Source organism: Lynx canadensis, chromosome D1, assembly GCF_007474595.2.
Source record: "Lynx canadensis isolate LIC74 chromosome D1, mLynCan4.pri.v2, whole genome shotgun sequence".
Classification (NCBI taxonomy): Eukaryota; Metazoa; Chordata; class Mammalia; order Carnivora; family Felidae; genus Lynx; species Lynx canadensis.
This window is the reverse complement of record NC_044312.2, coordinates 111,460,901-111,475,125: the sequence shown is the minus strand read 5'-3', so window position 1 is coordinate 111,475,125 and position 14,225 is coordinate 111,460,901. Positions and strand designations below refer to the sequence as shown.

Here is a 14,225-nt window from a genome sequence, read left to right as displayed (position 1 = left end):
GGGAAGATGGCGGCGGCCATGGCCGCGCGGACCGTGCGGGTCGGCCTCGGGCGGCTGGCGTCCGCCTGCAGCCGCAGCGTCTTGAGCGCGTCGGGGCCCGGAGCGGGTGAGACCCGGGCGGCGGGGTGAGAGGAGGGGTCGGGGCGCGCGTGTCTGTGTCCGCCCCGGTGCCTTCGGTGTTGACCGCTTTCCCTGATGCGGCGAATATAGCACCGGCCCTGCGGTGGGTGAAACCTGGGTTCGGATCCTGGGTCCTTTAGGAGCTTAGCTGCTGACCTCAGCCCTTCAACTTCTCTGCAGGCCCGGTGTTACCCGGGGGGGCAAACTGAGGCTCGGTTCAGAGAGCTTAGGTAACTTGCCCAGGGTCACACGGCAGGGAGGTGGGGGAAGAGAGATACAGACCTCCAGGCGCCTGTGCTTTACCATCGCCCCCGGGCTACGAGCCACTCTTCCAACCTTCCCTGTCCCCGTCTGGAAAATGGTGAAGGGTTTTGGTTTTTTTTTTTTAACTGTTTGTTGATGAAAGAGTGCAAGCGGGGTTGGGGCAGAGAGAGGGGATCCGATGTGGGCTCTGTGCTGACAAGCAGACAGAAGCAAGCCGCGAGTGGGGCTCCAACTCACCCACCGTGAGATCATGACCTGAGCCACCCAGGTGCCCTGGTGAAACTTGGCTTTAAGTTGGCAGGAACATTTTTACAAAAGCACTGGAAACCACTGCTTTCTACCCCCACGTAAAACCACCCCTGGAATGCCGTGTTCAAGTCCGGACGCCCACTTTAAGAAACACAGACGAAGTGGAGCCTACTTAGGATTCTCCCTCTCTCCCTCTCTGCCTGCCTCTCTCTCTCTCTCTCTCTCTCTCTCCCTCTCCCTCTCCCTCCCTCTCTCTCTCTCCCCCCTCCCTCTCCCCCTCCTGCCTGCTTCTCCCCCCTCCCTCTCTCTGTCTCCCTCCCTCTCTCCCTCCCTCCCCCCCCCACCAGCCCAACCCCACTTGAACACTCTGTCAAGAAAATAAACTTTAAGAATATTTTTTAAATACACACATTACATAGTGTGCTGGAAGCTAATAAGTCTTACAGAGAAAAAGAAAGCGTAGGTTGGGAGGGAGGGGATCAGTTTTAAATAGGATGGTCAAGGAAGCCTCTCTACGGAGATAGTGTTTGAGCAGAGACCCAGAGAAAAGAAGGGAATTAGCCTTGTGGATTGCAGGGGAGGGAGGTTCCAGGGGAAGAACGGTCAAGGAACACAGGTTTTCAGGTGGGCATGTGCTTGGCACGGGCCTGGCATGTTATGGGAATAGCCAGGCAGCCTGAGCGGCGGGTGTGGAATGAACGAGATGGGCTCAGAGAGACAGAGGGGATCACATGCTGCCTGTGCCCTGTAGGCCACTGCAAGGGCTTTGGCTTTTTCTCTGAATGAAATAGGAGGCTCGTGGAGAGTTTCAGCACAATAGTGACAGGATCCGACCTAGGTTTTAGCAGGATCACTCTAGCTGCTGTGCAGAGAAGGGAGGTCATGGGGAGAGCAGGACATTAGTGGTAGTTCAGGCGGGAGGTGGGGGTGGGTTGGAGAACGTACGTCGTCAGAACCCGGATCTCTTGAAGAGGAGAACCAGGAGGAACTGCCAATAGCTGTGAAGGCAGGAGAGAGAAGGGTCCGAAATGATGGAGACTTTTGGCCCGAGCACCTGGAGAGATGAAGTTGTGGTCACGTGAGATGGGGAGGAGAAGCAGGCACTCGGGGGAACCTGGAGCCTTTGTAGGTTTCGAGATGCCTGTTAGACTCGCAAGTGGTGATGGCAGATGGTCAAGGGGGGAGTCAGGTCCAGGCTGCACCTTAAGCATACTGGTGGTCCTCAAATCCATCCAGCTAAGTACAGTCACCAGACGAGTGGTCGTAGATAAAGGAGAGAGAAGGTCCAAGATCTAAACCCCAGGCGCAGAGAGGTAGCAGAGGAGAGGAGGAAACCAACCCAAGAGACCCATAGTTGGGAACACCTGCTAGCAGGTAGCTACGAAAGGGTGAATTTTATGGTATGTCAATTATAGCTCAAAAAAAAAAAAAAGACACGTCAATAGATATAGGAAATATTTGACAAAAGTCAATGTGTGTTCATAACAAAAACAGAAAAATAGATACAGAGGAAACTTTTTTTTTTTTTTTTTAATTTAAGTAGGCTCCATGCCGAACATGGGGCTCAAACTCACAACCCTGAGATCAAGAGTTGTCTGCTCTGATGCACGGAAGTGGTTCCGTCAGGTAAGCATCCGAGTCTTGAGTTCATCTCAGGTCACGATCTCACGGTTTGTGGGACCCAGCCCCGAATCAGGCTCTGGGCTGACAGCGTGCAGCCTGCCTGGGATTCTGTCTCTCCCTTTCTCCGCCCCTCCCCCACTTGCACTGTCTCTGTCTCTCTCAAAATAAAAATAAAACTTTAAAAAAAAAACGTTGGGTCCCCTGGGTGGCTCAGTCGGTTGAGTATCTGACTCTTGGTTTCAGCTCAGGTCATTATCTCAAGTTCGAGAGTTCAAGCCCTGCATTGAGCTCTGTGCTGACAGCGGGGAGCCTGCTTGGGATTCTCTCTCTCTCTCTCTCTCTCTCTCTCTCTCTCTCTCTCTCTCTCTCTGTCTCTCCCTCCCCGCCCCTTCCCTGCTCACTCTCTCTCTCTCAAAATAAATAAACTTTAAAAACGTTTTTTAAAAAAGCATCCGATGCTTGATTTCCGTTCAGGTCACGATCTCACAGTTCGTGGGTTTGACCCGCGTCAGGCTCTGCACGGAGCATGCAGCCTGCCTGGGATTCTCCCTCTCCTCCCCTCGCCGGCTCATGCTCTCCCTCCCTCTTGCAAAATAAGTAAATAAACATTTAAATTAAAAAAAAAAAAAAGTCAGATGCTCTACCAACTGAACCAGCCAGACACCCCCGCAAAAGAACTTTAATAACAGAACATCTTCAGAGATAAATGAATAAATAAACCCTCAATGGTCACTGAGTTGCTGCTCTTTTTTTTTTGCTCCTAAGCTCTGCATCTGATTTCCAGGGTCTTGACTCAGTAGGGGGTGACTGCCTTTGTCCCTTGGTGTATTGGTCACCTGCTGCGTAACAAGTTAGTCCAAAATCCAGCCGCTAAAGACGACTAACTTTATGTCATACCGTTTCGGATGGTCAGGAGTGCGGGAGCAGTTTTGCTGGGTGGTTCTGGCTCTCATTAGATGGCAGTCAGGCTGTCAGCTGGTGCTGGACGATCGTTTCTTTTTTTTTTCTTTTCTTTTTTTTTTTTTTTTTTTAATGTTTGTTTATCTTTGAGAGAGAGGGAGAGAGACACAGAATCCGAAGCAGGCTCCAGGCTCTGAACTGTCAGCACAGAGCCCGACACGGTGCTCGAACCCACGAACCGTGAGATCATGCGCTGACACTCAACTGAGCCACCACCCGGGCGCCCCAAGGACAGTCCATTTCCAATCTCACTCCTTGCCTGTCGTCAGGAGCCCTCCGTTCCAGTCTTTTATAACCTAATCTCAGAAGTTCTGCGACATCACTTATGCCATGTGCCATCGGTCACAGAGACCGGCTTCATCTGAGAGGGACAGTACAGGGGTGAGAATAGCCCCTCGGGCCGTCTTGGAGGCCCAGAACAGCGTCTGAACCTGCTGGGTACCTGGTGGTCAAGGAGTGGATTCGTGGGTGAGGGATTCCAGTTTGGGGCTCTTTTCAATGATGTGGTCAGGGGCACGCGGCTGGCTCCGTCAGAAAGAGACTTGTGACTCTTGATCTCGGGGTCGTGAATTTGAGCCCCACATCGAGTGTAGAGATTGCTTGAAAACTTCCGATAGTGTGATGAGCACATCTCGACACACACAAGCAGTAACTAAGTGACGTTCTTTTAGCTTCGGTGACCTAGATTATTCCACAGGCACATGATAGTGTGGTGGTCTGACTCGGGCACCAGCAAGAGCGTTGTGTGTTTAGCTTTGTGAAGAGCTGTGGCATTTCATACCAGTAACTACCCCTTTTTCTTGTCCCCTCAGCTTCCCTGGGGTCGGCTTCCCGAAGGTTCGGTTCACAGAGCACTTCAGTTCCACAAGGGTAATGTCCAAATGTGGGTTCGGGCGACCCTTCGTTTGTGGGACTGTCGTTCTAAAGCCAAAACTGCACGTGCGTGGGTTATCGAGAATATGTAACTTTTTTGAAAGTGTTTTTCTAAAACCTTCGACGTAAGTGTGGATGGGGCGTCGAGAAACCCGAAGACGAGTGTGCTCCCGGGCGTTACGCAGCTGTGTTTTATTAAGGAAAGTTTTTAACTCCGAGTTAGAGACTTCCAACTGGGAGTATGGAAGGTTGTATCAGAATTTCTAGGAACAGCTTAAATACCACTGGGAGGAGCGGATTCAGTATTAAAGCATCACGCTTTGGGGAAAACTACAGGAAGTGAATCTGACAAAGTCACGCCCTATACAGCGTAGCAGTTAAAAGCAAGGAAGCCCCGCCTCCTATCCCGGCCCCGCCTCTCGCAGCCTGGGGCAGGTCCCTGGGCGGGTGGTCCACTCTGGGCTTCGTTTCCTCTTCTGCAAGATGGGAGTGATGTTCGTGTCCATCCCGGTGGAGTCCTGTGAGCACTCAGTAAATTTCCACGTCTAAAGAGCTCAGGGCAGTGCCTGTCGGACGGGAAGTTGTCCCAGAGTGTTAGCTGCCCCTGCGTCACAGGATCTCAGAAATGGAGACATTCAGGGCTCTCTTACGTTGAGAAGAAGTCGAAAGACAGAATCCGCTTATAGAGAGAGCCCCTGAAGGGGGATTGTAGTTAATTTGCCTGATTCTTCCTATTTCCCCACGGGCCTCCAGCTCGCCAGTCTGCAGCGGGGTGCCGCCCGACCCGGCAGGGGGGCCAGGGCTCCCGCGCACAGACTCCGCGCCTCCGGGTCCGTCAGAGGTCATTGCCTGGCCGCAGAGCCGGGACGTGTCTCTGGGTGCTCCGAGGTCAGCACAGCGGACGAGCCCGGTTTAATTTTGTGGCCAGTGGACCCCGTCCCGGAGAGCGTTTGACTCACGGGTCTGTGTTGAGCACCTGCTGACCGCCGGCGACGTGGGTCCTGCTGCGCAGTCGGCGGCTCTGCCTGTCGAGTGGCCTTTTCTCCTTGCTGGAGCTCTGCAGCAGAAACGCCGACCTGTCACCATCTGGCAGCAAAGGGACAGAAGCTCTAAGACGCTTCTGAATAATTCAGTTTGGGCTCTCCCGAGCTCTCCCCTCTTTGCAGGCGACAGTAGTTGGAGGCAGAGGTAGATCGGGAAGTCAGAAAGACCCCACGGCCCTCTTTGCCTCCAGGCTCCCGGCCCGGTGCACCCGGCTCCCGTGCCATGGGCAGACGCCTGGCTGCGGCACAGGACAGACCCGCGACAGCACTGCCACTGCTCCTGAGCGCGTCCCCGCTGCCCAGCCTTCCAGGCACACTGACCCTCCTGACCCTGCCCGGCCCCGGGGGGGGGGGCTCTTATTCCCGTTTAGTGAGACGCTTGCCAAGGTCGCGTTACTCTGTCGGCAGAACTGGGCTTCAGATGCAGGCCTGCCTGGCTCCTGTCCCCCCATGAAGGCCGAGCAGGCCGCTGCCGGGTGGGAGTTAGAGGTTCGGGCTGGCGGGGAAAGGGGAGAGCACGGGAAACGGTCCTGACGTTGGAGTCCTGCCCTTAGGGCCCTCGAGTGCCAAGATGAGACACAGGAGCCCGGTGGGCTGGGTGGGGGGAGGTGCTGAGAGCTTCTTATCTTCTTGTGGAGTGTTGGGGGGAGGGGAGCACAGCGCTGCAGCCCTTACCTCCAAGCACGTGTGCCCTGGGGACACTGAGAGGGCCCGGCTCCCTCGGATGGGCCACCGGCCCGGGCATGGTTATTCCAAGGAGGGGATCTTCTGGAATAAGATGGTCGGAATTCCGTTTTAATTACGAGTGATTAGTGGGTGTTCCTTGGAATCCCTGCTCCTTCCGAGAGGCTGTGCGGGAGCCTGTCCTCGGTCGTCACGTGGCAGCACGGCCGGCCGTGAGTTTGCACTTGCCGTGCCCCCCCCTCCGCCCCCGAGCCTGGGAGCGCAGCCCCGTCTCACAGATTCTGAACGGTGATACACACATGTGAAAACATTTTACAGGTACGTTCCTGAAACATCGCTGAGTTCACCGCCTTGGCCAGAAATTGTTCTGCCAGACCCAGCTGAGGAGACCAGACAGCACGCAGGTAACGGGGGCAGAAGCTGGAGGGTGGTGCCCCCCTCCCTGACAGAGGCGGTCACCTGGCCGCAGACAGGACGTCGCGTCGCCGGGCGCTCTGAGGCCCAGTGTGAATGCTCAGGCCCATTTTCGCCACCGAGCACAAAAAGTTAAACCGTCGTTCACTTAGCAAATACTCCTGAGCACCGAGCACGTTCAGGGCAGGCTGCGTAAGTGAGGGAGGGGCCCCCGGGCCATCCGTGCTTCCCGCTGCTGGTAGGAGCACGGGGTCAGGGACAGATCTGTCTGCGATCAGAAGAACAGGGTGCACAGTGGGCAGCGGGAGCCCGTGCCGTCCTGGGCGTTGGAGAAACCGTCGGAGTGTCGGGACGGTGTCCGCACGGGGCTCGTGGCCGTGAGGAGGGACGGTGTGGCCGGCCGCCGTGGCTGCCATGAGGGAGCACGGCACCCTCGGTGTTTTTTACAGAGCTAGACACGCAGGGTAGCGGGTGGCGTCCTTGAGATGCCGCGCCAGCTAAACAGCGTCCTGCCCTTCCTCGGTACGGCTTCCGGCCTGGACTCTGCTTTCAGGGCAGGAAGGATGTCTTCCTCCCCCGCGCACCCAGCCCCGCGCAGGCTGGTGGGTCAGGGCTCCGCAGGGTCTGTGACCTGAGCCGGGGCAGCGGAAGCAGGGAGCTGTGTGGGCAGAAGCTTCCAGGTAGACCCCAATGCTATGCGGCATAATTCTAGCTTTTCCTTACCTGCAAAACGGCCTCTCCTTTCGCTTTGCCAGTCCTCTGGCCTTTTCTTAGTAAAGACGGGGAATCGAACAGGGTGAAGGTTTGTCCTCCCCAGAGTCAGAGAGACAGTGCTCAGGCCAGAGCGGGGTATCGTATGGGGTTGGGGACTTGGTCTGGAAAAGCCCCACGTGCCCCGAGTGCCTGTGCTCCTGGGAACAGTGGGCTGACACTGCCCGCAGCAGGGAGAGGAAGCAGCCCCCCGGCTGTGAGCTCCCCTTTCGAGGGTGCCAGCTGCCGGGGAAGCTTCCTGTCCCGCTGAGAGGGAGCAGGGGCCACGTGGTCCTGTACCACGGTCACAGCGGCTGGGGCCGGGTGGGGTAGAGCGGCTGCCATCCCGGTCATGAGTAGCTGACCGACCCGGCCCGGTCCTGACTCTCCCTCTTCCCGCCCCCCTCCCCCCCAGAGGTTGTGGGGAAGGTGAACGAGCTGATCGCCACCGGACAGTACGGCAGGCTCTTCGCCGTGGTGCACTTTGCCAGCCACCAGTGGAAGGTGACCTCCGAGGACCTGATTTTAATTGACAACAAATTAGACGTCGCGTGTGGGGAGAGGATCCGGCTGGAGAAGGTGAGACCGTCAGTGACAGTCACCAAACGTGCCATCCCGCTCCCCGGGCGCATCACTGGGGAGGCTCCCTCAGGTCGGCGGGTGAAGGCAAGCATACCCATGGGGCAGGAGAGCAGCGTCCTCCCGGGGGGTGGCAGGCAGGGAGGGGCGGGCGGCTGCCCCCCCACCCACCCACCCAGGAGACCCTGTCACAGGGAGGCAGGCAGCACGTTCCGCAGAGGAAAGTACGTGTGCTGATTCGTCTCCCGTCTCCGTAACGTGCTCCCACAGAACATAATGGGCGTCCAGGTGAACACGTAGACTTTCAACCCCATGTTACGGGAGAAATGTTTCAGCTGGAACACCACTCTGGCCTTCGAATCGATGGCTGCTGCTTTTTTTTCTTTTTTTTTTTTTTTTAATATTTGAGAGAGAGAGACAGCACGTGCATAAGCAGGGGAGAGAGGGAGAGAGAGAATCCCAAGCAGGCTCCACACTGTCAGCACAGAGCCCGACGTGGGGCTCGATCTCACAAACCATGACATCACGACCTGAGCCAAAATCCAGAGTCAGATGCTGAACAGACTGAGCCCCCCCAGGCGCCCCTGATGGCTTTTAAACAGAGAGGACTGGATTCAGAGGCATTTCCCTGGGACTGGTTGATCTTAACGGCCGTTCTACACTGCTCCGTCTGTGAACTTAGCGTTTCTACCCATCACTTAGGATTCTGTTTGCTGTTTTGGGCGGCTCTATTTGTTTTTGGCCTGTTCTACTTATAAAAGTATGTAAAATTTAAGTTCTTTGCACTAGGTCATTTCTGTAGGATAGGTTTAACTGTTAGCGTAACGTACCATAACACGTGTGGTTTTTTCATTAAGACTTCTTTCTTTGTGATTGCAGACTCTTTATGTATTACACCAAGCAGAGCATTAAATTCTGTTTCTAAGAAATTCTTCTCCCAGCCTGTGATCTGAGCCCAGAGCTGGACTAATTAACTGTTTTGGACATCAGCAACCCTCAGAACTCTCCTCTCCTTAATGACACAGTGGCCGGTCATGAGCTCGTGAGCACGGTCTAAGATAACGGGAGCCTTTAAGAGTGTATCTGGGGGGCGCCTGGGTGGCGCAGTCGGTTAAGCGTCCGACTTCAGCCAGGTCACGATCTCGCGGTCCGCGGGTTCGAGCCCCGCGTCAGGCTCTGGGCTGATGGCTCGGAGCCTGGAGCCTGCTTCCGATTCTGTGTCTCCCTCTCTCTCTGCCCCTCCCCCGTTCATGCTCTGTCTCTCTCTGTCCCAAAAATAAATAAACGTTGAAAAAAAAAAAAAATTAAAAAAAAAAAAAAAAAAAAAAAAAGAGGGTTATCTGGGGGCGCCTGGGTGGCTCAGTTGGTTAAGCGTCCGACTTCGGCTCAGGTCATGATCTCGCGGTCCGTGGGTTTGAGCCCCGCATCAGGCTCTGGGCTGATGGCTCGGAGCCTGGAGCCTGCTTCGGATTCTGTGTCTCCCTCTCTCTCTGACCCTCCCCCATTCGTGCTCTGTCTCTCTCTGTCTGAAAAATAAATAAACGTTAAGGGGCGCCTGGGTGGCTCTGTCGGTTAAGCGTCCAACTTCGGCTCAGGTCATGATCTCGCAGTCCGTGAGTTTGAGCCCCACGTTGGGCTCTGTGCTGACAGCTCAGAGCCTGGAGCCTGTTTCAGATTCTGTGTCTCCTTCTCTCTGACCCTCCCCCATTCATGCTCTGTCTCCCTCTGTCTCAAAAATAAATAAAGGTTAAAAAAATTTTAAAAATAAATAAATAAATAAACGTTAAAAAATTTTAAAAAAAAGTGTATCTGTGAAGGCTTCTAAAAAGGCTTTTTGCTTTGTTTTGTTTTTTTAACAATCTCTATACATGGGACTCGAACTCGCAACCCTAAGATCAAGACTCACACACTTGACCGACGGAGCCGGCCAGGCACCTCCCAAAGACATTGTTCTCAAACACATCACGTTAACATGGACGAAAGCCTCACCTAACGCGGGTTGTTTATTCCTAACTTAGGAAATCTAGACTCTAGGAGCAGGAAACACATTGTCCTTGAAGGAACCGTGAAAGTTTTTTGATTGTCATCGTTTGGCATAAAGAGCCCGTTTACACTGCTACAAAAGTCGCTTTTTGCCTTTAGATGTTTAAGTTACATACGCTCAGGTATTTTTCTTACCAGTCAAACTTCAGATGGTTCTCCAACTTCAATAAAAACCCCTGCCCTTGCAGCGCAAAGAGGTCGTCCTGGGAGGCCACACTTGGCCATGCCAAGAAAGGCTGCTGGATGGGATTCCGCAGTCCTCAGAAAATACACTTGAACCTGAGTGCGCAGGGTTAGCATTACGAGCTGCTTCAAAAGATGCCACAGAACGAGGCCCCCGCTGGGCTCAGTCGGTTAAGCATCCGACTCTTGATTTCAGCTCCCGGTTCGTAAGTTCGAGCCCCACGTGGGGTTCCTTGATGGCAGTGTGGAACCCGCGTGGGATTCTCTCTCCCCGCCCCCCCTCTGCCCCTCCCTTGCTTGCTCTGCACTCTCCGAAATAAAGAAGTAAACTTAAAAAAAAAAAAAAAAAAAGTACCCCAGTATGATTTGTGCATTTTTCTTCTTGTCTATGTCATAACTTCCAATAAAAAGTTAAATTTTTTTTTTAACGTTTTATTTTATTTATTTTTGAGACAGAGAGAGAGCATGAACAGGGGAAGGGCCGAGAGAGGGGGAGACACAGAATCTGAAACAGGCTCCAGGCTCTGAGCTGTCAGCACAGAGCTCGACGCGGGGCTCAAACCCACGGACCGTGAGATCATGACCTGAGCCGAAGTCGGACGCTGAACCGACCAAGCCACCCAGGCGCCCCCAATAAAAAGTTAAAAAGGGAAAAAAAAAGAAAAGAGCCACCGAATCACCGGGTCGAGGGCTCGGTTTTTCCTGCCCCGGCTGCCGCTCGCCAGCTCCTGAGCGGCTACCGTCCCAGGCACCGACTCATGAGGTAGCCTGGTCGGCGGCATGCCATCGGCACACTGTCTCATTCTCCAGGGCGTTTGTGTCGCCGCCTGATCGACGAGCTCTCGTGTCACTTGCCGGTAACGTGTCTGTTTCGCTCCGCAGGTGCTGTTGGTGGGAGCCGACAACTTCACGTTACTTGGCAAGCCGCTCCTCGGGTAACACGCTCGCTCACGTTGGCTTTGTCCAGGACCCACGCGGGCCACCGTAGGGTCGCCGGGCAGAGGATCCCTGCACCACAGTGTTGTCCCGTTAACTAACTTATTAGGGCATAGGCCCTTACGATTTGTTGACAGACTATGCTGTGATCTTCTTGCTGGTTTTGTTTTGGTTTTGTTTTGTTTTAGTGTCTGTTTATTTTGAGAAAGAGAAAGAGGGAGAGAGGGTGCACTCATGCGTGCAAGCAGCGGGAGGGGCAGAGAGAGGGAGACAATCCCAAGCAGGCCCCTTGCTGTCGGCTCAGAGCCCGACGTGGGGCTCGAACTCACAAACCGTGAGATCGTGGCCTGAGCCAAAATCAAGAGTCAGGCGCTTAGCCTACTAAGCCACCCAGGCGCCCCTGTTGTCTTTTTTTCTTTTTTCTTTTTTCTTTTTTTTTTTTTAAGTAAACTCTACCGAATGTGGGGCTCGAACTCACAACCCCAACATGAAGAGCCATGTGCTCCACTGACTGAGCCGGCCAGGCACCCCGATGCTGTTCTTTTTTTATGGTGTTGAATTGTATAATTCACATACGACACGGCGTTCGTTTTAGGCGTGTGGTACCTTCATACGTTGCAGAGTGCACGCCCCCCACGGGCCTGGTCACCGTTTGTCACCACACGAAGCGATTACAGCCTTATTGACTGTATTCTCTGCTGTAGGCACGTCCCCATGACTGATTTATTTCATCACTGGGAGTTTATCCCTCCTCACTTACTTTGCCAGTCCCCCCAGCCCTGTCCTTTCTGCACTGATCTTGATCAGGCTACGTGCTTTTCAAAATATCTGCAGGGAAAAGGACATATCGCTTTTATAATACACACACACACACACACAACAGTAAAACTTCATTTTGGAAATTCTTACAGAAAGCATTAGTAAGCTTGAAAAATAATCAAAAGGGTGTTTTCTGTCTTCTAGAAAGGATCTCGTTCGGGTAGAAGCCACAGTCATTGAGAAGACAGAATCGTGGCCAAAAATCAATATGAAATTTCAGAGAAGGAAAAACTACAGGAAGAAGAAAGGTAAGTTAGAGAAAGTGTGGCTGGCACCTTGTTCGTGCTCCGCCGGGGGTACAGCGGCCACACCCCAGGGAGGGAGCTCTGCCCGGCCTCACAGGTCTGACGGGGACGGACAGGTGGAGGGGTGCAGAGGGAGGGCCCGGGAGCCTCAGGCTCCCCTCAGGTGGCAGGGGGTGAGGTCAGAGGTCGGAGAGGGAAGAAGCAAAGCCCACCGTGGACCAGGGGGAGCTGCGTGATGACGGTTCGGGCAGCTTGCAGCGTGAGGACGACGGGACAAGGCAGGCCCTGACCCACGGTGGCCGACCGCCTGAGCCGCGCAGGGAGGAGGCACCCTGGCGCGGTCGGGGAGACCCAGGGTGGAGTTGGGAGCAGCGAGTCTGAGGGGTGACTTCACAGCAGAGACCTCACTCGTGCGTGTCACCTGTGCGTGTCCCCCGCGTGGGTGCACAGGCAGGGGCTCGTGAGCAGCACGTGAGAGAACAGAGGGGCCGTGGGGTGGGCTCAGCGGTCAGTGAGCGGGAAGGGGAGAGGAGGCCTCATCCCGGGGCGTTTTGGAGCGCACTGCAGGAGTGTTGCAGAGGGTGCGATGCGAGGGGTCAGGAAGGCGAGCGTCCCCTGAGCAAGGGCAGGAGGCCGGCTTTCCCCGCCCAGCCTCTTGGTGTGGGTGCCGGGCTCCACGCATCCAGGGTAGAGGGCACCGGGGCACCTGGGCTCACAGGGAGGAGGCCCCAGGCGGGTCTCAGTCCAGCTGGCACTACCCACTCTCTGCCCCCCCCCCGTCCTGGGGGAGCACCCAGCCGAGGCCTGGCCCGTGCTGCCCTGTTCTTTTTGACCCCCCACACGTCACCCTTCTTTGCCCCAGTCGACGGCCACCTTCCGTTGCCCAGTTAACTGACAGGGTGGGGGCTCCTCGTGGCTGGGACGCGCGGGCTATGGAATCCTGCCTCCGGGAGCGCATAGCACCCACGGTCCTTGGTGACGCCGTAAGGGCTGCCTAAGCTGTTCATAGCGGGGAGTCACTAAAATATCCCGAACCAGTAGGCCGGCCTCCCCGCAGGTCAGGCCAGGAGGAGCCTCTCCTACACTCTGCCGCCATCAGGTAGCCCCAGGTTCGGGCAGACGGGCCGTCCGCCCCCAGGCCAGGACGCCCCTGGCCTCCAGGCCCTGGTGTTGCTGTGTCTGATGGTGCCCGTGGGCCGTGTGGGCAGAGAGGAAAGCACCCGCCATGACGCGCTCACGGCAGGTGGCCGGCGGGGCCCACACGTGCCTGCCGCCTGGGGAGAGCCGGTGTGAGGCCAACCCCATGGAAAGTTCCGGTGGCCCAGCAGCAGGGTTTCACTATAGCTCACGAACAGCGGCAGATTCTGTGGCCGAGCGGTGACCCTGTTGTCTGTCTTTTCCAGTTATTGTGAACCCACAGACTGTCCTCCGGGTGAACACCATTGAGATCGCTCCGTGTTTGTGTTGATAGCGAAGCTACTATTTACAGAGTATAAAAATAAACTCCCGTTTTCCGGAGACCGGGTTTCTGAGTTGTGACGTAAAATCTCCGCGCGCCCGTGACAGGCCATTGTAGCTTGAACCCCCGTCTGTGAGCATAGTTTTTTAAGCAGCCAGCCTCCCAGAGCCAGAGAAGCCTGGAATTCGGGAAGAATTACAAGCACGGCCCTCCCGGGGCTGCAGCCTGGAGGCTTGTGCAAGGGACACTGTGGTTCTCTTGGCTGTCCTCCACCCCAGCGCAGGCGGTGGGGCCCGAGGGTGTGGAGGGGGGCGCAGCCGGGACCCGGGAGCCCACGCCAAGAGAAACAGTCCGGCTTCCACTTCTGGGCAAGGTGGGTGGACACAAAGCGAGTGGACCCCATCTCCGAGTATACCTGTGTCTAGTGATTGGGTTTTTCAAGAAGCTGGGGTTCGAACCTTCTGGGCCCAGAGTCCCTGTTCTTGTCCTTTGCTCTCGGTCCAGCAGGAAAGGAGGGTTGCGGTGCAGGGAGGTGGCGCTCTCACCAAGGGCGGGGCAGCGGGGACGGGAGGAGGGACAGTGGGCAGCCTGGAGCGGTGAGGGGTGGGAGGGGTTCCCAAGTGGGTCCTGGAAGCAGCCGCCTGTCCCAGAAGCCTTTGGGGCCGCCCAGATCTGTGTGCTGGGAGTCAGGCCAGCTAACCCCCCAGGCAAGGAGGGACGACAGGTCCTGAACCCAGAGTGGGCCCGGGACAGGGGGAGCCAGTGGGGGAGAGGGGCTCTCCCCCTGTTCTGTGTCCCCTGTTCTGTGTCCTTCCCGGAGGCAGGGCCTTCCTCCCAAAGAACAGTTAGGGCTTGTAAGTCGCACAATACAACCTTTTGTGGAACCGGAGTGAATGCTTTCTTCGGCAGGAGTCCTGGGGAGTTGCTTGGGGGGTCGGGGAGTCATGGGCAGGGGGGGTAGTCGCCTGTCAGGTCCTCCCT

The 14,225-nt window shown here is 55.7% G+C and overlaps 1 protein-coding gene across 1 annotated transcript; it reads left to right on the top strand.

Moving 5' to 3' along the window:
* Positions 1 to 2: 2 nt before the first annotated feature.
* MRPL21 (mitochondrial ribosomal protein L21) lies at positions 3 to 13,305 on the top strand. Its single transcript, XM_030332804.1, has 7 exons — positions 3 to 106; positions 4,029 to 4,086; positions 6,135 to 6,220; positions 7,396 to 7,559; positions 10,668 to 10,720; positions 11,685 to 11,788; positions 13,189 to 13,305. The coding sequence occupies exons 1-7, from the start codon at positions 7 to 9 to the stop codon at positions 13,251 to 13,253; spliced, it is 630 nt and encodes a 209-aa protein (XP_030188664.1). The 5' UTR covers positions 3 to 6; the 3' UTR covers positions 13,254 to 13,305.
* Positions 13,306 to 14,225: the final 920 nt, after the last annotated feature.

Coding starts and splice junctions, on each gene's coding strand:
- MRPL21 (XM_030332804.1), top strand. CDS start 7: ATGGCGGCGGCCATGGCCGCGCGGACCGTGCGGGTCGGCCTCGGGCGG. Junction 4,087..6,134: donor AGCACTTCAGTTCCACAAGG/GTAATGTCCAAA, acceptor AACATTTTACAG/GTACGTTCCTGAAACATCGC. Junction 7,560..10,667: donor AGAGGATCCGGCTGGAGAAG/GTGAGACCGTCA, acceptor TTCGCTCCGCAG/GTGCTGTTGGTGGGAGCCGA.